Below are 21,714 nucleotides of genomic sequence, written 5' to 3'. Positions count from 1 at the left end.
TAATTTCCCCTGATGACAGGCTGATAGTTGACCAATAATAAGCTGTGAATAATAGATATGCTGTGAAGTACATACAGTCAGAAATGTCCTGTTAGATCTATTCACAGGATAGGAAATACATCCCAAGGCACCAGGATTTGTTGAGGAATGGTTTGAGATTTAAAAACAAGGCGATGTCTCAAAGACAACAAATTAATGGATTACTTCTTAGTCAGTCCTGTTCCCACTCAGGCCCCAAAGATCAAAGTAACCTTCTTAGCTGGGGAAAGTAGAAAGGGAGCCTTCAACCTTCAGCTTCCCACGGATGTAATTTTCCAATGTGATCAACACTGACCTGGCCTTAACAGAGGTTAAAACTGCCAAATCTCCACTGAGCCTCACTCAGTTTGAAAGTCCATCCTGTGAGTAGCACTGCTAGCCCTGAAGGAGCACTCTAAGTTAGTGGGCCAAGCGGGTATGTCCATTGCACAGCATGGCCCTGACATGGTTTGGGCTTGGACCAGCCAACTCTGAGCCTGATAATCCCCAAGGACTGCTCGGGAGTGAGCACATGACAGGGACCATTTCTGACAGACAGTTTGGATGTGGACACCTTTGGATGGCAAAACATGGGGAACAGGGCCAGGGTGTGCCTGATGGGCACAGGACTGGAGAACGGTCCCTGCAAATGTTTGGTTCTCAGTAGAGATGCAGCCACAGAGGGCTATGGGTGGGAGATGCTGTGCAGAATGGAAAAGTGTGTGTAGAAGTGTATGTGGGGTGCCACAGCCTGGTTTCTATGGGTGTTTTTTCAGTTTGGGTGTAACAATATATGTATTCCAACAAAGCTTAAAATGTGAATCCAAACACCCAAGTTCAAATCTCTGTGACCTCACTCTGCAAAATTGTCTCCATTTATGCAGTCCCATAACCAAAGTTATAAGATTATAAATATAAATTATGGCTCATTACAAATAAGCCATGGTTCACTCTTTCTACACAGACATTAGATTCCAGAGGACTGTGTGCCCAAAGTACACCTTCATGTACACCTTCTATGTCATGTACACCTTCTATTTGGGATGGATGAGACATCAATGCAGGCCTAAGTAAAGTCCTTTTCCTCCACAAGCAGAAATCCTCCTCCCTTACTGATCTCTTTTTCTTAAGATCCAGCAATAGAAATGTATGCCTAAAAAAACTTTGCCTCATAGAATTCTAGATAACAGGAGATGGGATGGAGGGAAGGTCTACCAGGATCAGACTACCAGGCTTTGGCTTGGGCTGTGTGACAGCTCACAGGGGAAAAAAAAAAAAAAGCACTAAAACTTTCGGCTGTGAAGTTGGAGATATATTCTCCTTCTCTTGTCATTCCTTAGGGACTAAAAGAAGTAGGAAACATCCATCATGCAGCCCTAATTCCTTATGACAGAAGAGGGGTGAGCAGAAAAGCAGTTGCTCGTTGCCATGTGGGCAAGGGAAAAGGACTCCACCAGTTGTGTGCTTGCTGAAGGAACTTGGCAGAGAGGAAGCAGAGCAATCTCCACTGAAGCTTTCTCTGATTCAACCATGATTTCCCCTTAAAAGTTCGTCAGCAAACCAAGGAGACACCCGGATAGCTCCAAACCCATAAGCAGCTCGCTCAGGAGGCCACTCATATGACTCAGGTGCTTTGCCAGACTGGGGCATATGGCTCTGTTCCTGCCTTCCCCTCCCTCTCACCAAAGCCGGATGACAGATAGCAATTTGGTGCCCTGCTTGAAACGAGTCGCTGGTGCCGGGCCAGTTCCCAGCAGCATCAAAAAGCCATCTCCACAGTTGGCAATAGGCACGGAGGATGTCTTGCTCTGGTGTGCTGAGAGCCGGCCAAGCCCAAGGCACACTGGCAGTGAGCGGCGTGGGGGAAGCTTGCCCTACCATCAGCCGTATTGTCCCAGCGTGGTGGGGAAGGACTGGGTCCAAGAGCCCCCGAAGCCAGTGACAGCTTTTTTTTTTTTTTTTTTTTTTCCCCAACGGGCTTTGGAGCAAGCCCAGCGAGAGATGTCATCCTTCTCCCTTCTCCCATCCCCACCTGCAGCTTCTCCGTCCACCACCTTGCCATAGTTCTCGCTCTGTTATTTTGGAGTGCTATTAAAAAAAAAAAAACAAAAAAACCTTCTGTTCCCTATCACGTGCCACCGTCAGGCATATGACATGCCACAGCCAGTGAAGATGAGTCACCATTCACGGGACAGCACTGGCAGGCATCCAGTGCTGCCAATTTTAGGCTTTGTAGACTGTGGTAATCACCAGGGGGGTATTACATCCTCAGAGCACTACACAAGCATTAGATCATGTTGTTCCTGGAGCTGCAGGCCAGCTGGGAAACTGAGGCATGGAGAGAGAGGTTTGATTAGCTTAAGGTCCTGGGGGGTTGGATCTTTACAGTCCTAGGGAGCAAATTCATGCCAAACAGGTTTCAGGCAGGAAATTAAGGCCCTTTCAGGTAATTTTATGCTGCAGACTTTCCTGGAGATGTATCCGTTGTAACAAATTCATGATTAGAGCATAGGAGGAGGTGGCTGCACACTCCTGCACAATTCGCTAGTAAGTTATATGGAAATTCAACTCTTTCCATCTTCAGGTTGCTCTAGTGTGCAACTCTGGGGTTCACCTCAGGCATCCATGAAACCACGATAACTCTGGATGAACAGAGAGCAGCTACCCATTGAGATGTGCAAAAAACCCTAGGAAGATGCAAGGCAAGAACTAGGCAGGGACTTCTCCTTGTTCCTACTGCTGAGATAGATGGAGCAGCTCAGGTTGACACCACTGGCTCAGAACTGCTGAGTGCTGAAGGAAAGGACATCTTTATTTCAGAAACTATCAGTTGTTTTATCTGATTAGTTCAGGGTGACAGCCCCGAATCTGGGAGTGCAGCAGATTTACTGAGTCAGTGGAAATCTCTTCCTGCAATGACTTTTGTCCTAAGTGGCATCTGACTGACCTCATACTCTTAGTGCCCTCAGTACGATCACATCTTCCACGGAGGCTCACTGACGGAGGAAGTCCACCAGGCACAGCCACTTCCCTGTCACAGAAGCCCCCATCTGAAATACCCAAAGGTGCAAACAGACGTTTGCAGTAGGGGGCCAGATGCATGCTTTGATCTCCACCTGATATTCATTAACACGTTGAAGAGACAGTCTTGCTCTCCATCTTGTATGAACATGAACTTCTATGAAGATAAAAAGTCCCAGCAGAGACAAACCAACCTGAATATGATTTAACTGGTGGGTGCTGGCATGTCATTGGTTTCTGGTCTGATACACATCGCTCAGACATTTTCAGAGTGCATAGAGCATGGGAAGAGGAGGAAGAAATGGGTTTCTGCTGTTATTCTTGGGATTTGGTGTCCCTAGTGCCTGCAACTACCCCTCTGCGAGACGGCACCAGCTGCACCACATCCGTTTTTGTCACTTTGTCACTCCCCCTCACAGAAATGCTCTGCCAGACTCACTTTCCTGATGCCAGCCCTGTGTACTCTCCAGAAGGGTTGAGATGCTCCTTCTTTTCAGGAAACGATTCCCCTCACCTACAGTTACATGGGGATAATTCCACCAGCAGCCCCTACACAACAACAAAGATTTATAAGCCAGAAGGTGAGCAAGGTGTACGCTCCGTACACATCTCCTCTAAACACTGAATGAAGACCTCTTACCTTGGCCAGTGAGCGTGAACCGAGCTGGATTTCCTTCTTGCCCCCTCCTCAGATCAAAAACTACTCATCCCAGGATGGGGGTAAAGCTTTTTCTCTAGTGGCCTGCAAACTGTCTGTGTCCAGGCCTAAGTATAAACCAGAGGAGGTTTGTAGGATCCACGTTTCGTACCGTCTCATATTTTTTGAAGCATTGCCTTGACATTGCCTCATCTCCAAGGAACTGGCCGTGGGAGCTGCATTTATAGCAGGAAGTGCCTTCACTAAGCCCTGGCAGAAGATCTTGCTTCCCCAATACAATGATGAGTCTGCTGAGTTTCATCCATGCTAATAACCCGAAACACACCAGAACATGAGCACAGCCACTAGATCTCGGTCACCCATGTGCTTCAGTTAGCAGCCCAGTCCCTGGCACAGTTGTAGCCCACAGCAACTTGCACCAACCCAAACAATTCCCTGGCTTGCAGCAGGCATTAGCACAGGCCAAGGACTGTTCCCAATGAGCAGCCTGGAGCAGGCCACCCTGTTTTGGAAGCTAAAACAGAATAATGACAGGGACGTAGCAGTGAACAGAATTAGGCTTTGCTCAGTTAATGATCTCCAGGCTCAAAAGCTACCCCAGATCTGTGCCAAGGAAAAATAGATTCTTGAAGTTACTTCCAGAAATGGACAGCAGAACTTCTAGGGCTTTCCTTCACAGTGCTGATGTGCTCCTGATTTTTCACAGTATTCTAGTCCCACCTGCAAGATTTCAACATCCTTTCAACTTGTCCTGGGCAGAATTAATTTCTTCTCAATGGCTGTTGTTCTCATCTGAATGAAGGAAGAATGTCAGGTGAAAGATGATGGTAGTAAATGTCAAATGCACAGTATTGAAATGCAATAATGTATGTGTTTGTGGTAAGAGTTGTGTTGTTTCATGCCAACTATCCCTACTCAGAACATAGAAATGGATGGGAAAAGATTTTATTTTAAATCAAACCAGGTGTGGTTTTCCCTAGCAAAGTTCTTCCCATTCCAGTTCATTCCAGTAGCCTTGTAAGGTGTGCTTCTCTTCTAAATATTCCTATCAGCAGAGTTCGGATATTGTTAGGTCTGAAAAATCTCAGTATGGAAGGCTTTTCCTGATCGCTGCAGAGTGTAAAACAGAATTCTGCTGGATTCTGTGAAGATACTCAAAATACTGAAGAATCTGAGAAAGTCTTATGTATCCCAGTTAAAATAATCATCAAAAAAAGTTATATTTTTTCCTTACTGTTGTTCTGGGAAAGGTTATTCTGAACAGCAGAGGGAAAAAAAGCTAGATCTCACCAATGAATGGCCACTCAACTCTGCACATCTAACCAAGAAGCTACAGGAGCAGCACAGTCATACTGGGGCTTCTTTAGTCCCTAGAGACTGGTGGTAGATCCATGCCAATGGTGGTACTTAGCTCCCCACGTAAACTCTAAAGGAGCATAAGCTGACTTTTCTCCCATCTCAGGTACCCAGTAGGATCTGGATGCCTCTGGGCCTCAGCAGAGCTTGGCTGATGACCATCTAGATAGAAGGCTCTATTCAAGCTACTCTAATTTCTGAGATCAGAAGAGATAAAGAGAGAAACAGAAAGTACAATAAGAAAAAGCAAAGGAAGTCTGTACAGATGACTTTGGCACTTCTTTGCTGGTTGTGCTCCAGGTTGAACCAGGTTTCTGTGATAGAACCTACTGCCCTATAACATTGCCTACAAAGAGTCATTTTGGTCTGCATGCATAGATTAGTATCCTGTTCTTGCTGGAGGTGTTGCCAGGGCATCCTGATGGAGCATTTCAAGTGAAATCCCTTGGGGTCTCCTAAAAAACTTCAAGTCCTCTTACCTGTGGCTGTTCACTTATGGGGATTCAGGTGTTTGTTGGTTTGGGGTGTTGTGGTTGGGGTTTTTAGTTTGTTTGTTTTGTTTTGTTTTGTTTTTCAGTGTGATTCTCAGACAGCACTTAACAGAACAGAATTGAATTTGACAGAATTTATCTGAAGTCTTTATAATGACAGCAATAACTGTGTGGAGGGTATCCTGCTCTAAATAGAGTGGCAATTCATACAGCCTTTGACAAAAATAGACATGTATAAGAGTTCTCATGCTCTATTTACAAACAACCTTAACTGTGCCCAGGAAATCCTGGCTGCTGCTCACCCAGCATATTAACAGTGCAGAATTAGCCCAGAATTATTCTTTTCTTGCTGTATGTCTCCCCCTCTCCTGCACTCCATGATTGCCTCCAGCTTCATTTGGGCTGAAACAATTCGCCAAACTCCCCCCAGATTCCTGAGTGGTCTTACACTCCTGCCATGCATTGAGCCCCCTAAAATGTATGATTTTGCAGTTAATTTCCATTAACTCCACCATTAGACACTGATCAGAGACTCTGGTCGCTGGATGGACCTTCAGAAGATAGCTTTCCTCCATTAGGCAGGTTTGCTCATCTAGCTATAGCAAGAGTCATGCTGGCATTTTTCACAGATGTATCTTTTGAGACCAGAATTAACCTATAGTGCCGAAATAATATTTGGCTGTCATAAAACTGTCTACACATCTGCATTAGGCCTTACTTAAGCTCTAGCTGCCATTCCTGGGCTCCCCAGAGCAGTCTGGACACAACAGACACCTGGGATAATTTACTTTGCTGAAAAGCTCAGCCTGGAAGATTTGATAATATGAGAACCTCTGGCTCCAGAGTTGAACCCCAGGTCTTCCACATTATTTTTTAAGTGATGAAAGGGATTATATGACCATGTGTGTCATAGGCAGAGGACTGTGCACAAATTACATCTGTACCTGTAATACAAGCCCAACTGGAGCCTAAACACTGGTGCTAAACTCGTAGTGTTAGTGTGGTCCCTGATACAGTTTTGGCCAGCTAGTCCTTTCCTAAAACTTTCTCAGGCATAGGAAAATGAGTTCAGGTAGGCCAGGGACCATTCCCAAAAGGAATGATCCACTGTACAGGATCAAAGACCCTGGTTAACTAAGTGAGGTGAGACTTGTTTGAAAAATCTGTGCATATACAAGGATGGAGATTTCATCTGAGTGGTAACAGAAATTTTTCAGCTGTGAAATGGGTGTCAGCAGCTTTCTTGCCTACATAAATAGGTAAAAACTGAGGTTCCTGTGGTCAGCATCCTAGGGAAAGAGGCAATGCATGCCTGTCGAGATGAGCTTTCTTCTCGTTGATGTAGAAGTGAGATATTGTTTTTGTTTTTGCTTTTTGCTTTTGAAGTTCATGATAACTGTGATGGCTGTTCAGGGAAATGCAACTTGAAAATGCCTTCTGTTTGGTTGTAGCATCTGCTCTCATCAGGAAGGTGTTGGAGGATTGGTTTTCCTGCTTGGCCTTCAGTGGTATAAAATCATAATATTGTGTCACCTGAATTTCCCCATGTTCTGTTGGATTTGGCAGCTTCTCCTCTGCAGAAGCCAAGGCCAGCTGCTCTGCCCATCTTGGAGCCAGGAGCAGGTTTCCCCAACCCTCCTTTCTGCTCTCTCTTGATGGAACTCAGGGCTTTCCTCTGAGCACTGGTGGGCATTTGGTAGATGCCAAACCACTGTTATCCAGGATACTTTTCATCTCGCTCACTTCTGCTTACTTTGTCATTTCGGTTTCATCATCCACACTCAAGGGAGAGTCAATGGAAAGACAGAGTGGCATTTCTAGAGGCAACTCATCCCTTGTCTCAGACAGCTCTCCTAGGGTGGGATAAACCCTGAGGCGTATGATGCAAGGAAGATCTTCGTTAAGAGTGTTTTAAAAATGGGAGAAGGCTTGCCAGTCCTTACATGGTAGATGATAGCCAACATTTTCAACAGGATTAACACTTTGCCAAGGGTATTCAAGTATATTCCAAAATGGAGAGCAGATTATCCCATTTCTGCTTGGCCTAGGGTGCTCGTGCCTCCTGCAGAAGGATCAGTTGCTGGCCTGCATCCACGAGAAGACACAACACTGGATGGCCTCAGGGCCTGAGCCAGTTTGGCAGCTCCTGTGTTCACAGAGATGAATAGGAGGAGACATGACAGAGGCAGCCGAGATAACGAGAGCACAGATCAGATGAAGAATGAAGAACGTGGCCAATCACCTCTTCTGGCAGTACAGAAAAGGAGCATTCAAGAGAGCTGAAAGGCAGCAGGATGAAAGGGGAAAAAAGCAAGCCCTTTGACGCACAGTCCACAGTGAACCCATGGAGCTTGGTTCCTCAAGTCAGTGTTTAGGTGAAGACTTGGGGGGAAACTAAAAAGGGATCCAACGTTTCTGGGGTCAGTGAGGACATCTGAATTATGTGAAAAGAAAAGGTTTTAGGAAGCATTCACTCTTCAGGACACGAGCCAGCTGTTAACTGGCAGGGTTTGGAAGGCAACTCTTCATGTGAGCAAGTTATTCTGAAGTTATCTTGGTATGGACTTTCTTCCTGTAGCATTACAAGGTTCAGGAATGTAGATGTTCATCTGATGTAAAATGGAAAAGCAGACAGTGGAAAACCCAATGTTCAAGTCACATCTCTTCCCAGTGTCAAGCTTTCTTTTCTCATTCCTGGTCACTCCAGCTCTGTGTAGAGTGCAGAGGTAAACTGGCAGTCCTGTGTCCAAAGGCAGACCCCAGTGTGGTGTCAGACTGCCATGACAGATGGAGACCACATCTGCCCCAATATGGGTCCATACCCATACAGGGTCCATCCCCCAGGAGCAAACTGCTCCAGCACAGGTCCCCCACTGGCGGTAGCTCCCCTCAGACCCCCTGCTCCTGTGTGGGCTCCTCTCCACGGGCTGCAGCGTGGAGATCTGCTCCATGTGGGACCCATGGGCTTCAGGGGGACAGCCTGCTCCACCAGGGACCTCTCCACAGGCTGCAGGGGAACTTCTGCTTCGTGCCTGGAGCACCTTCTGCCCTCCTGCTGCACTGGCCTTGGGGGCTGCAAGGCTGGTTCTCTGCAGCTGCTGTTGTGCAGCAGGTTTTGTTTTTTTTTTTTCATTTCTTAAATTTGCTCTTGCAGAGGCACACCCAGCATAGCTTATGGTTTGGCTGTGGCCAGCAGCAGGTCCCTTTTGGAGCCAGCTGGAGCTGGCCCTTACCTAATATGGGGAAGCTCCTGGGTTCTTCTCACAGAGGCCACCCCTGCAGCCCCCCGGCTACCAAACACTTGCCACATAAACCCAATATACTGGTTAAGGAAGTGTTCTGAAATTCTATGAGGAAAATTAATCCAAAACAGTCTTTAGTATTTATTTTCTGGTAATGATCCGTATTTATCCATGTAGAAAGTGAAAAACAAAAAGAGGAAGAATGAGGGAAGAAAACAAAAGTTATTGTTTCCCCTAAAAGGAAAAAAAAAAAAAAAGATCAAGCATCAGACTAAACAGGAACAAATAAAATGCGTCTGGGGTCTGATTCTGACCTCTTACTCTGGTGCAAATAAAAGATTAAAAAGTAAGGGAGAGCAACTCTTAAGCAATGTTGTTACATGAGCAGAATCTGGCTCGATCTCTTTTGTTCAGAAATGCATGCATCAAAACAAAAACCTGTTCCTAGATTCACGCTGAGCTTGAGGAAGGGATGTGCCACCCAAAGGGGAAAACATGATAACAGGACTCACAGCACGGAGCCTGAGCAGCCAGTGAGTGATGGGGAGGAACTGAGATGTAGCACTCGGCATTAAGCAAGTGCTTCCTTCACACAGGGGTTGATGGAAGGGTTCATGTCACGCTGAATACTTGCCGTACTTGCTATCCAGCTCACCAGAAAGAAATGTTGGTATATTCCCATTTTTTAAGAGAGTCTTCAGGAGAATTGATGTCAAAAAAGAAATAGAGCACCATTTAAGCATCATTTTCAGCTTTAAAGGGACAGGTACCACAGTAAATACTTGGGAATATGCTATGGTAAGTGAATTTAGATTACTTACAGCAAATAACCTGCATCTGGATTCATTATGGAAACTGTACATGCCTCTAGTGAAAACCCTCTCCCTTCAGTAGAACAGTGCTGTGAGTAAGGGAAAAATGGATGTATTGTTCATTTTAAATTTTTTTTTGTGATTTGTCTACAGCTTTTATTAGAGTAACTGTAAAGCCATGTGTAATTGCATAATGTTAACAGTCCAGGTAGTCTGGTATGGCTTTCCATGCACTGTTTTTGTTCCTGCGTGGACACGGGCTTTGAAAACAGAAGTGGCAATTTAAGGGGAGTCGTGGGTTTGAGTCTCTCATGGATGTTGATTTTTCAGAGAGCTTCATTACATTTCTGAGGTGACCTTTTCTTTTTCTGGGCCATCAGTAGGAACTAAAGCCTAAAATTCAGTCTGCCTTTGTGAGCTTCAGTGAGGCTCCAGGACCTTTCTTTGTATTCAGAATCATTCATGCTCCTCTCCCCTGGTATCGGATCTCTACCAACATTATACTCTAGTCCACTCATGTTTTCATGATGCCAAAAAATGGTTCTTGTTTCCTTTCCTCAGAGACTCTATTTCTTGGTCCAACACTTTTCTCAGAAAATTTAGTGTTTTATACAGATGTCTTATTTCCTGCTGCTTTCTCATTTCAACATTTATTGTTGTTCAATCTCCATGCAGCTTGTGTTAAACAGTCCACTTAGGACTGTTCATTAGGTCCCCCTGAGAAAGGCAGAATTACTAAGGCAAGAATCGTAGAATCATAGAATCATAGATTCATAGAATGGCTCGGGTTAGAAGGGATCTAAAAGATTACCCAGTTCCAACGCCCTGCCATGGGCCGGGATGCCACCCACTAGATCAGGTTACCCAGGGCCTCGTCTAGACTAGCCTTGAGCACCTCCAGGGATGGGGCATCCACAGCTTCTCTGGGCAACCTGTTCCAGTGCCTCACCACCCTCTGAGTGAAGAATTTTCTCCTAACATCAAATCTAAATCTTCTCTCTTTTACTTTAAAACTGTTCCCTTTCGTCCTGTCATTATCTACCTAAGTAGAAGTAAGCATCATGGCAGTTCAAGATGATGGGTGAGTTCCAGATTCAGACACCTTAACAAAGGTGTCACTGATGGAGGTGCCTCCATGTGATGGGGGTATCCAAGCTCCCCTTGTGATCAATGGAGATGTAGGCAATATAGCCTCAAGGTCTAGACACTGACCTTTTTTCATACAGCTCTGGCTCCACTGGCTATAATAAGTAAGGAACCGTTTTGGTTGGCTTTCATCATAGAATAATAGAATATCCTGACTTGGAAAGGCCCCACAAGGACCACTGTGTCCAAATCCTGGCTCCACACAGGACCACCCAAAATCAGACCATGTGTTTGAGAGCATTATCCAAATGCTTCTTAAACTCCAGCAGCTCGGTGCCGTGACCACTGCCCTGTCCCAGTGCCCAGCCACCTCTGGGTGCAGAACCTTTCCCTCACACCCAGCCTGACCCTCCCCTGTCCCAGCTCCATGCCATTCCCTCGGGTCCTGTCGCTGTCCCCAGAGAGCAGAGCTCAGAGCCTGCCCCTCTGCTCCCCTCGTGAGGGAGCTGCAGGCCGCCATGAGGCCTCCCCTCAGCCTGCTCTGCTCTGGGCTGAACAAACCCAGGCACCTAAGCTGCTCCTCACACGCCATTCCCTCCAGACCCGTCACCATCTTTGTAGCCCTCCTTTGGACATTCTCTAATAGTTTTATCTTATACTGTGGTACCCAAAACTGCACAGGGTACTCAAAGTAAGAGGTGGTACTCAAAGTAAGTCTAGCATCATTTGGGATACCCTGAGTGCCCAGCCTCACTCCAACCTCAGCCCCCAAATGTTGTTGCTTTCTGTATGCATGTTTGTCGTATCAGCTTACTCCACAGGGGCGTCTTGAATAGCCTAGAGCATCTCAAATTGTGCTGGAATCCTGTCTGTGATGGTTGCACATAGCCCTAATTCTCCACTAAGTAAAGTTAGAGACATCACTCAGGCATAGCACCTCACGATGGGTCTCTGCAGTAGGAGATGAATCCTATCTGAAATGCCATAGCAAGGTGCGCTGTGATGTGAAGGAGATGTATTCCCTGCTTTAGCATGGATTTTATATGAGATCTTGAGTAAATACTTCAAATCTTGGTGCTTAATCTGTCAGGTGGTGACATTTTACAGCTTTACCTCACTGTGCTGAATGTAGGATAGGAGATGTCTCACCGTAAGGACTTTGGGGCACGTTACTAAAGGGATCTGGGGAACTAATTTTTGTGATGTGTCATTCAAGGCACATGGGCTTGACTCCTCAAGGGTGCTGACTACAGCCTGTGAGTCACCCACTGCTTCCTAGCAGGTGATAGCGGGAGTTCAAGGACTGTTGTATGGCCTGGTACAGAGGGGTTAAAGATAACAACAGCTTGTGCCACCCTGAATTGTTATGGGCAGGTGCAGCCATAGGGCTTCCAGCTGGAAGGTGATGTCCTGGCCCACACAGGCTCACACAGGCTCAGCAGACCATGGCAGGTATTTTCTACTCCCAAGACTAAGCACAGAGGGGGTGGAGTGGGAGTGGGCTTTTTGTAATGACTTCAGTTTCAAACCAACCCCAACCTTGATTTGATAAACAAAGCTTGGAAGGGAGTTGAAGCCCACTCGTGCTTGGATGAAGGTGCGTCAGTTACCATGTGCAAAAATAAAAATAAAAATAAAAAAATATTTCCCATGTGATCCAACTTTCCAGGACTTTTTGTTCCAGTTATAATTGGAGAGATCTCTATAGCTGTTCAGAAATAAGGCCTGGGAGAAGTGGAACAGTAAGGAACAGTTTAACCCAGAGTATGTGAAAACTGTACATTGTCTGAAGAATTCAGAGGCTAGAAGCAACAGGGAAAGATGCAAATGAGAAACTCATGGCCAACATGACAAAAGCCAAGGTATGCTTTGTCATTTACGTCTGTGTGAAACATCCAGGGAATAATTTCTGTGGCAACTCTGTGAGCAGTACTGGAGAAATCTTCATATTGCTCCATGGTTCCAGTTGATGTCCGCCTACTGATTGTACCCCTTTGACACCCAGCCCAAAACTGCATTCAACACAGAGTCATGAATTTTTAAATAATGGCGGGAATATGTCAAAATGTCTAGAGATACTTCACACTCACACAGAGACCTGAGTGCAAATGAGGAGGCAACAAACTGTTTTGTAAGGTTAAGACTCATCCCACCTGACTGCTGGCGTTCACAAGTCCCCGCACTCCCCTGTGAAGGGATGGAGGCAGACACTTTGGGAGCATGAGTCAACCCCCCTGTCCCACACACGGATCTTAGGACAGGGTGAATCACTTTCTGGGGGTGTCTGCCTCTCTCTGTCAGCTCGAGGAGATGTTCAGATGACTAGCAGCAGGCATGGTACCATGCAATGAGAGTGACTCAACACGTACCCTCAGCCAGCTCCGTGCAAATTACAGCAAAGACTGTGATTAGTGTAGGTTTGTGCACTGAAAGCATTACAGTGGGAAAAGCCTTTATGTGTATACTGGGTTTTTGTTTCTGGTGTATTTTATTCCTCTCTCTATGCTAGAATAAATGAACCCAACAGAAATATTTTAAGCCAGAGTGACACATCTGTCTCTTGTGGGTTGGCGCTGCTTGAGTTTCAGTATACAGGTACATCTAATGCTGTATATGTTTCTAGTATAACAGCACTAAAATAAGCCAATACATGATTTTTTTCTTTTCTGTTAATCATGGAAAGTTTTTAAATGGAATAGGTAGAAGGATTGCTGCAAGTGATACTTAACATAGTGGGAATTACCTTAAAAATTTGTGACATTGCCGAGGCTTCAAAAACTGTTAATCACATCCATTAAAATTATAAGGTACCTTTAAAAAGCAGGCAGGCAAAAAATAAAGCTAATCTGCATTTATTTAGGGCTAAGGCTATACACTTTTCAGAAGTTTCCATCCATCCCCACAAGTCCTATATGCAAGTGTTTCTTATCAACAGTTGTAGGCCAGTTGTGGTTTTCCTCAGGTTGCTGCCCTAAAGCTTCCCTCTTTGATAAGGGCTCTGATCCAAGGCCTGGTTTGTGTTTTGCATTTTTGAATTCTGAAGTGCTAATGTAGTTGTGTCAGCCCAAAGCCAAAATATTCAACGACAGACTTGGGAACTGGTGGAAAGCCATGGTTTTGGTGGGCCTTTGGAGAATTTCAGTGAGGGGCAGAGATGGAGGCCTGACGCCTTTCCCGGTCACCTTGTCCAGCACCCCTCCTCCAGACAGAGCAAGGCTGGAGGGGTGGAAATCTAACCCCACCATGCTGTGGGGTGGGATCCTCAAAGAGAAGAAGATAAAGTCTCAGGAGTGGTGTCTAAAGAGCTAACAGATCTATTTCCTGTCGCCATGGGAGCCAGGCCCTTGTGGGCAGAGGTAAAAGTGAGAAGGAAACAGGAGAAGTAATTTAAGCTGTTCAAACATTTTAGCCTTTTAACCCTGAGTAGCTGCAGCAAGCTGTTGCTTGGGTTTTCTTAAAGGAAAATATAGCTGGAGCTATTTGCCAGTCTGTTACGCATCTGAGATGGAGGGGCGTTTGTTGTTGTTTGTTTTGCGTGAGACCATTCGTGTTTTTCCTTTAGATTTTATAGGTGATGCTCCCAGAGAAATCTTTGGCAAAACCCCAATCAAACTAGGACTACCAAATTATTTTGCTTCTCAAACATGTATCTTAGTCCATTATCTGTTTCCTCACCAGCAGAGCAGTTGTCCAGTGAACTGCAGTGGGAGCAAAGGAATGTGATGCCAGTGGCCCTTTTCTTTTTTTTGAGGAATCTGTCTATTAATTTTTATTATGATGGTTTGCTCAATGAGTTGTTCAATTCACCCTTGCAATAATCAATGTTAATGTACTTTTAAAAGATTATCAAGGTCCTGGAGTATGATGGGGCACTATTTTATCCATTGGAAAAAAATAGTTTGTGTTGGTTGTAATGTGAAATAAGATCCATCCTCTTTGGAATATTATGATGTGGCTGTCCCATGCCAGGGTGCAGGGGCATGAGCCAGGAACCAAGGGTGACCCCAACATAGGCAATGTCCTCACTGGTGGGATCAGTCCCACAGGGTTCAAGAGCACTGGGCAGAGCCAGGTTCTGGTAACAGGTCCATTAGCAATCCCAGGCAAGGCAAGGGGATGGAACAGGTCCAAGGTTCCTCCAGGGGGTTCCACAAGAGGCAGAAGGAGACAAGGCTGGAGACATGACTTCAGTGTCGGTCCCAGGTTCATTCTGGAGACCAGGCTGGAGACAAGCTACCCACAGTAGAGTTCTTTCATCTATCCTGAAAACAGGGCAGGGGAGGGATCATGTCCTGTGTTTTGGGACTATTTGGGGGATACCTATGAGTCTTGATGGCATCTAGATATTCCTCTGCGTGTGACCACAGGGTGATAACAAAACTGAACAACTGCCTATTTTTCCCAAGGGTAAATGCAAACAGGGATTCCTGATCAAGGCAGAATCAAGTAAAGTCAATGTGAATGCAGCTGGTATGAAAGTATTTTAGAATAAAGAAGACATAAAAGGAATATAGTTGCCCTGCTTTTCCAATGGTGCGCTCCAAGAACCTTTTCTACAGAAAGAGACCTTCATACTGGGTCTGCAACCTTTAGATGGAATCTGGATTTCAAATTCTCAAATCAGGATGAGGACAGAGGCTGTTTACAGTAGGAAGAGAAGATCTGGGGTGGGGTGGTAGAACCCAGAGCTCGTGAATATAAGCATAATGTGCTGCGTCAGAGAACTCATGAATGCAGCATTGATTACAATTCCCACACTGATATTTCTGTATTTCTCTCCTCCAGACTGTAAGGACTACCTGACGTGTGTTGAACCTTTGGGCTACTGAGCCTGCCCCAGATGCAATAATTTAGTGAGCAGATGATGTTTTCAACCAATCCTCCTGTCTAACTCAGTGGATCTGTGTGTCTTCCGGCAGGTGTGTCCTCTGTGGCCTCCCTGATGTCCCTGGCTTGGGTGCTAGCCTCCTATCACAAGCTTCTTCGGGACTCTAGGGACGACAAGAAGAGTATGAGCTACAGAGGGGCCCTCATCCATCTCTTCTGGCGCCTCTTCACCATCTCATCCCGAGTTATTTCTTTTGCTCTCTTTGCTTCCATCTTCCAGCTCTACTTTGGGATCTTTGTAGTGGTCCATTGGTGTGCCATGGCTTTCTGGATCATCCATGGTGGGACAGATTTCTGCATGTCTAAGTGGGAGGAGATCCTCTTCAACATGGTGGTAGGGATTGTGTACATTTTCTGCTGGTTTAATGTCAAGGAAGGGCGGACTCGATACAGAATGTTTGCGTATTACACGGTAGTCCTGACGGAGAATGCTACCTTGACGCTCCTTTGGTATTTTTACAGAGATCCTGACACTACTGACTCATATGCCGTGCCAGCACTGTGTTGTGTCTTTCTTAGCTTTGCTGCTGGGATAGCTTTGATGCTGTTATATTATGGTGTGCTGCATCCCATGGGGCCAAGAGCTAAGATCTTTGCCAGCTCCTGTTGCGCCGAGCTGCTCTGGGGCATTCCTTTGCCCCCTGATGTTGAGCCCATGGCACCCCAAACCCCTGGGTACCGGGGGGCCCAGGCTACGCCCACCAGAGCGGTCACGGAGCAACAGGAGGAACTCACAGCTGACACTTGCTTGCCCGTTTTCCAGGTGAGAGCAATGGTACCATCTACTCCATCTGGGCGACCCTACCCCCCCGAGGGGCCTCTCATTAAGATTGACATCCCGAGAAAGAGATATCCTGCATGGGATGCTCATTTTGTAGACAGGAGGTTAAGAAGAACTATCAACATCCTCCAGTATGTCACCCCCACAGCTGTAGGTATTAGGTATAGAGATGGACCTCTCTTATATGAGTTGCTACAATATGAATCTTCACTTTAAAGCTCCTTAAAGCAAAAGTAAAAGAGGGGACCTTATTTTTGTTTACGGTAAACACAGATCATGAAACAAACACAAACCTTCAGATAAGCTTTCTTTCTGGTTGCTGTATGTATAAAAAAAAAAAAAAAGATATTCTCTATGTTTTGTAAGTAAAAACAAAAAGAAAAACTTTTCTTTTGTTTTTTACACACAAGAAACAGTATTTCAACTTCCACACCTAGGATTCACAGGTGGAGAAGGAGGCATCTCCACATCAGTTTTATACCGTACACCAAGTGTAGAACATTATTTATGGGATTGGTGCTGATTGAAAAATAAAAAAACAAACAAACAAACCTACAACTGCCTTATGCCCTTAGGTGCTGAGTTTCATTAAGTACTGTCACCTTTCTCATGCAAAACTCTTTGATGATTATATGCCAGGAAAAAGAAAAAAACACAACTGAAATACAAACCTTAAAATTAATAATAATAATAATAATAATAATAATAATAATAACAACAATAAAAAAGAGTGAAATGTATGAAAAAATATCACATTGATCTTATTGGATTTAGCATTAAAAAAACAAATGTCTAAAGATAAGAAAGCAAAGCTACCCCCATTGGAGTTTGATTTTTCAAAAGGCTGAAAGACAATATCAGGTCTGTAACTCTGTTTGGCAGTGCATTTATAACACCATTTGGCCAAGCCTGCGCACCTTGACCAAGTCACGTTATAAATGTGGTCCCACTGTGTAGCCCTTTTCCTCGTGTAAACGGGCCATGCGTTATGGTCGGTTTGCACGGGATTAATATGGCAATGCAGTATCTGATCTTGTTTTTGAACAATTGCACATGCATAAGCACCACTGGCTTCGGTGGAGTAAATAACAACCGCCTGAGCCCAGAATGAGGCCTGCCACGTTGATTTCTGGAAAATAAGAAATCTGCAAACGTTGAAATTATATACCAAAAATGCTATACTAAAGTACATTTACACATATCTAATAACTATTTCAGTAATAATAAAACTCAGCATAGTAGCAAAAAGCGAGTCAATTTAAAGGCACAATACTTGATCAGTGACTGGCAAAATAATTTGACCTACTGTATCATTTTAAGGCTGTGAAAGGCATACATGTATTATTTGTAATCTCGTGTAAGACCTGTCACGTCTCATTCAGTGCGAGCCTTAAAGTGATTGTAAAGCATCCTTCGTTTCATTTTTGGGTTTTTGGGTTTTGATTTTTTGTTTTGTTTTGTTTTGTTTTTTAAGGAAAACAAAATCTGAAAATCGGGATTAAAAAAAAAAAAACCACAAACAAACAACAACATAAAAAAAAAACAACAAACTTCTTCAAACGGTAATAACCTGTAAACTGACTCAACGTCTTGAGATGATTTGGTGCTTTGTATTTTTGTTGATGTTGTTGTTGTGATTTAGCTGAGAATTCTTCAACTCGGTACATGTGGGGAACTGCTGATAAACTGTCTCGTGTCACCCTCGACTGTAAGTACATGGCAAGAAAGAACACCACAGGAAATTCAAGAGCATAGCGAGAGCATCGTGATTTAGCTTAGCCTTCTCACCGCAAGGAGATTCTGCCACCTCCGATAATGGCAAAGCGTAGACGGTCGCCTGCCAAGGGTCGCGTGGTTGTCTTGACATTTCCAAATAACCCGCTCGCTGTCTGAACATTCGCATCTCTCGACTTCTGTTTCTGTGCTGGAATCTCTGTTTCGAGTTAAATCACAGGGTTGTGTCTATCTAACACCCTTTTCCTTTTCAAGAGTATTGCTCCTTTAAAGGAATATTCCCATTTCAGGGCATCTTTTCAATCCCACCGTCCCTCTGCTTTGGAGGGGAAAAACAACAACAACAAAAATGATATTTTTAAGTGAATACTGTAGTATTTTCTGTGTGTAATTGCAATTTTTTATTCCAGAAAAACTGTAACTGTCTAGGGTGCAAAACTCCCATGCTGACCTATTCTGAAAAGGTCAGCATGGGGGGATATTTTTTAATTATGATTATGATTTTTTTTAATTTGATGAATCAGTTGTTTTTAATTATAATAGCATTTAAAGAAACTAGTACAAATTTTATATAACAGTTTAACGAAGCTGAATGCTTTCTTCGCCTGAATATACCTGAAGAGAAACATTTTTTTTTCAATCAGTAATCCTTTGCAGTGTTCTGAGAAAAATGTAGATTTTTTTTCAGTTGTGTCATTTTGTTATGTAAAGAAAACTTTTAACTTGTGTCTGTCCCTTTTAAGAAGGGCAGGACTCATTCACGCCAAACTATAGACACACGGCAAAGTTTATAAAAAGCCAAATTGTCACTGGTACTGTAATTCCCAGTCAAACTCCATTTCAGGCAAATGTTTCTGGGCTCTGTTTACAACCAACACGATGGTCACATTTTCAGGCAAAGGGAGGTGTTTCATCTCGTCATCCCCTACCTAAATTCCCAATCCCTTGTTTATTGTGCACACATATATCCGTATATGCACCTATGCATATTTGTGAAAAGCTTTCATTTCCTTTCTCTGTTGTCTGTGTCCCTTAACCAGTCCCCTCTCAAGTGTCCTATTAACATGTCGCCCTGTTCCTTCCCTAATCAGTATGCTGTCTCCATCAAAAGAGGTAATTTGTGAAGTGAACTTGCCATCCTCAGCTGCTGAGCAATTTTGCACCACTGTCATACAAAGACAAGGGTGGCCATCCTCTGGCAACCAGCCTGTATTTCTCCTCCCAAGACTTCACTTGGTTCTTTTTCTGCAAGGATTCACCCTTCATGCTGACGTACATTTACTCTGATCTGCTCCCCTGAGCCTCACACCCTGCGTAAAGACTCTCTTTAGTCCTTCCATGAAGAGGTCTCATCTACACAACCAACTTTTCATTGGCAAAAGCATGAGAAAGGAATGGATGGGCCAACCACTGCACTGTTCCTTGGGGACATTTCCTCCAGAAGATGGCATCCTCATTTCAAAGAGCACCAGGAGAAGGTCCCCTTCCATGAGTGCGTCAACCAAGAAGTCTGGTTTGGAGATGTGAGCCTCCTGAACAGCCAGACCTGCCTCTTTGGACCAGGACAGTGAAATGAGTCAATGAGCCAAGGCAACTCTCACTGGGAGTCGAGGAGGAGACCCTTCAGCGCTGCCTGACCTTCTCGTGAGCATCTGCAGCCTGCCTCCCCTCAGGAACGGGACCCTCGCTCCACAGCACCACACTGACAGCCGTCCTCTCCCACCACAGGAGCGGAGGGGCAAAACACTCTAGAAGTGACCTTACCTCTCAACGCAGTGCTAATTTCTCACAGCCAAACCAGCTTGACTAAGGGCTTGACACATCTCTGCTCCGAAGTCCTCCTTCTTCCTGGCTCGTAGTACGGATGACAACGAAGGCAGGTACCTCCTCCGTGTGTTAAGACTGTTTCATTTTCCGTGTCACATAAACTTTCTGCCTCTGCTACTCGTCCTCGCTGGCATCTTGATTTAGCAAAAGATTTCCAGTGAGGGCCTGTCCCAAACCTGGAGAACTATTTCCCTCTGAAAGACTTCAATACAGCCTTAACATAAAGCTCTGCCACCACAGCCAGCGAGTCCATGGTGTTCGGTTTGGGGTGGTGACCATTTCCTCTAGAGATTATCTGCCAAAAAGCGCCTTTTGCCAAGCCAAAAGCATGGGGAGCAAAACTGCCCCCAGCTCGTTATTCATAGCAATCCCAATGCTGAGAGTCTTGTCCTTGCCTTTTTTTTTCCTTTCTTTTTTTACTTTTTTTTTTTTTTTTTTTTTTGCCTGTGGGGTCAGTTTGGTTTTTTTGCACTCTGGCAGGGTGGTCAGTCACTTGCTTTGGTTGCACTGGGTTTTTAACTCCCTGCCTTCTCTCTGGTAGGTTTGTTATGTCATGTCCCACCTTCTTGCCAGAAGATACTGCATGAGGGGTTTTTTGAACTGTCATGGAGAAGGTTGAGGCCATAATTATTCACATCACAAGCTCAGCGGGCGACTTCTCTGGGATGTTTGTGCTGCCGAATTCACCCTGGGAACATCTAAATCAGCCACCCACGCCATGCCAGCGCAAACCAGGGCACAAGGGCTCCACCACCCCCGCTGTTAAAGTGCTCAAACCCTCCCTGGCATGGTTTTGACCCACTCCAGCAAGCCCTGGGCTTGGGCACAGCTTGCACAGGCACTGACACTTGCCAAAGACCATCCCCAGCTGGCAGCTTGGATGCGGCCGCTCTGTTTTGGGGTGAAGTTTAGTAGTACGGACGTGGCCAGCACAGTTGGCTTCATGGCCAGAATGGATCCTGGCAGTGCTTATTTTGCTAATAAAGATTTATCTGTATGCAACAGACCGGGATTCAGGATTTGGTGGAGTACATCAGCTCTGGCCTGGCATACTTCTATTTTCTGCCCAGTTCAATGGACAAAGTATTTTTAGTTCTCTGCGTTCTTTTTGCTGAGCTTTTTTTCTTTTGCAAACAGCATCACTTATATTGTGCTGATGTCAACCCATCCCTCCCTCCTGCCATCCATGTCAGATGGCTGGCATGCTTAGTTTGGGAGTGTTATACATCTGCAGGCAGTTAATGTGGAGGCATGAATGGTTCAGACCAGACCAAGTCAACAACGGAAATACAAGAATTACAATGTCCCTGACCATGCCCTTGTCATGCTTTGCCACCCACATGAGATGTTTTCCATCCAAAGCACATCCAACCTGGACGGGAGAAGAGGAGCCAATGCGGTGCAATTGCCAGTGGAAAGTGCAAGTAAGCCACCGATTTCAAGAATAAATATATATTTTTCAGTGTTTTGGATGGGAGCTAATTGTCTGCTTCATCCTGTCCTTTTCTGCACCTGCCAAAAATCAGTAGCCATTTGCATGTATTTGTATTTAAAGCTGACTAGATGAAATGGGACAAAATTACTTTCAAGCTTTAGTCAGTGGGCTGCTAAAATCTGGCTGATGGTGCTCACGAGGGGAGTGGTGCTATTGACTTTCAGAGAGCAATCGTCCCTTGCCCTTCAGCTATATTTTCATACACACAAGATTCACTTCACAATTTATCCCTGCTCCTCACCCCTACACAGAAATGCATGAAGCATCTGTCGCCCATATACCTGCAGCATGAGCAAACCTCCTGAA

The 21,714-nt window shown here is 44.9% G+C and overlaps 1 protein-coding gene across 1 annotated transcript in view; it reads left to right on the top strand.

Moving 5' to 3' along the window:
* Positions 1-18,453, top strand: part of XKR6 (XK related 6) — a 153,017-nt gene extending 134,564 nt beyond the window's left edge. The window contains exon 3 of the mRNA XM_040550635.1: positions 15,604-18,453. Within this exon, the coding sequence (XP_040406569.1) occupies positions 15,604-16,568 (965 nt within the window). The 3' untranslated portion in view covers positions 16,569-18,453. The remainder of the gene's footprint in view (positions 1-15,603) is intronic.
* Positions 18,454-21,714: the final 3,261 nt, after the last annotated feature.

This window comes from Cygnus olor, chromosome 3, assembly GCF_009769625.2.
Source record: "Cygnus olor isolate bCygOlo1 chromosome 3, bCygOlo1.pri.v2, whole genome shotgun sequence".
Lineage (NCBI taxonomy): Eukaryota > Metazoa > Chordata > Aves > Anseriformes > Anatidae > Cygnus > Cygnus olor.
The sequence above is the reverse complement of the archived record's forward strand: the minus strand, read 5'-3'. Positions and strand labels throughout refer to the sequence as shown.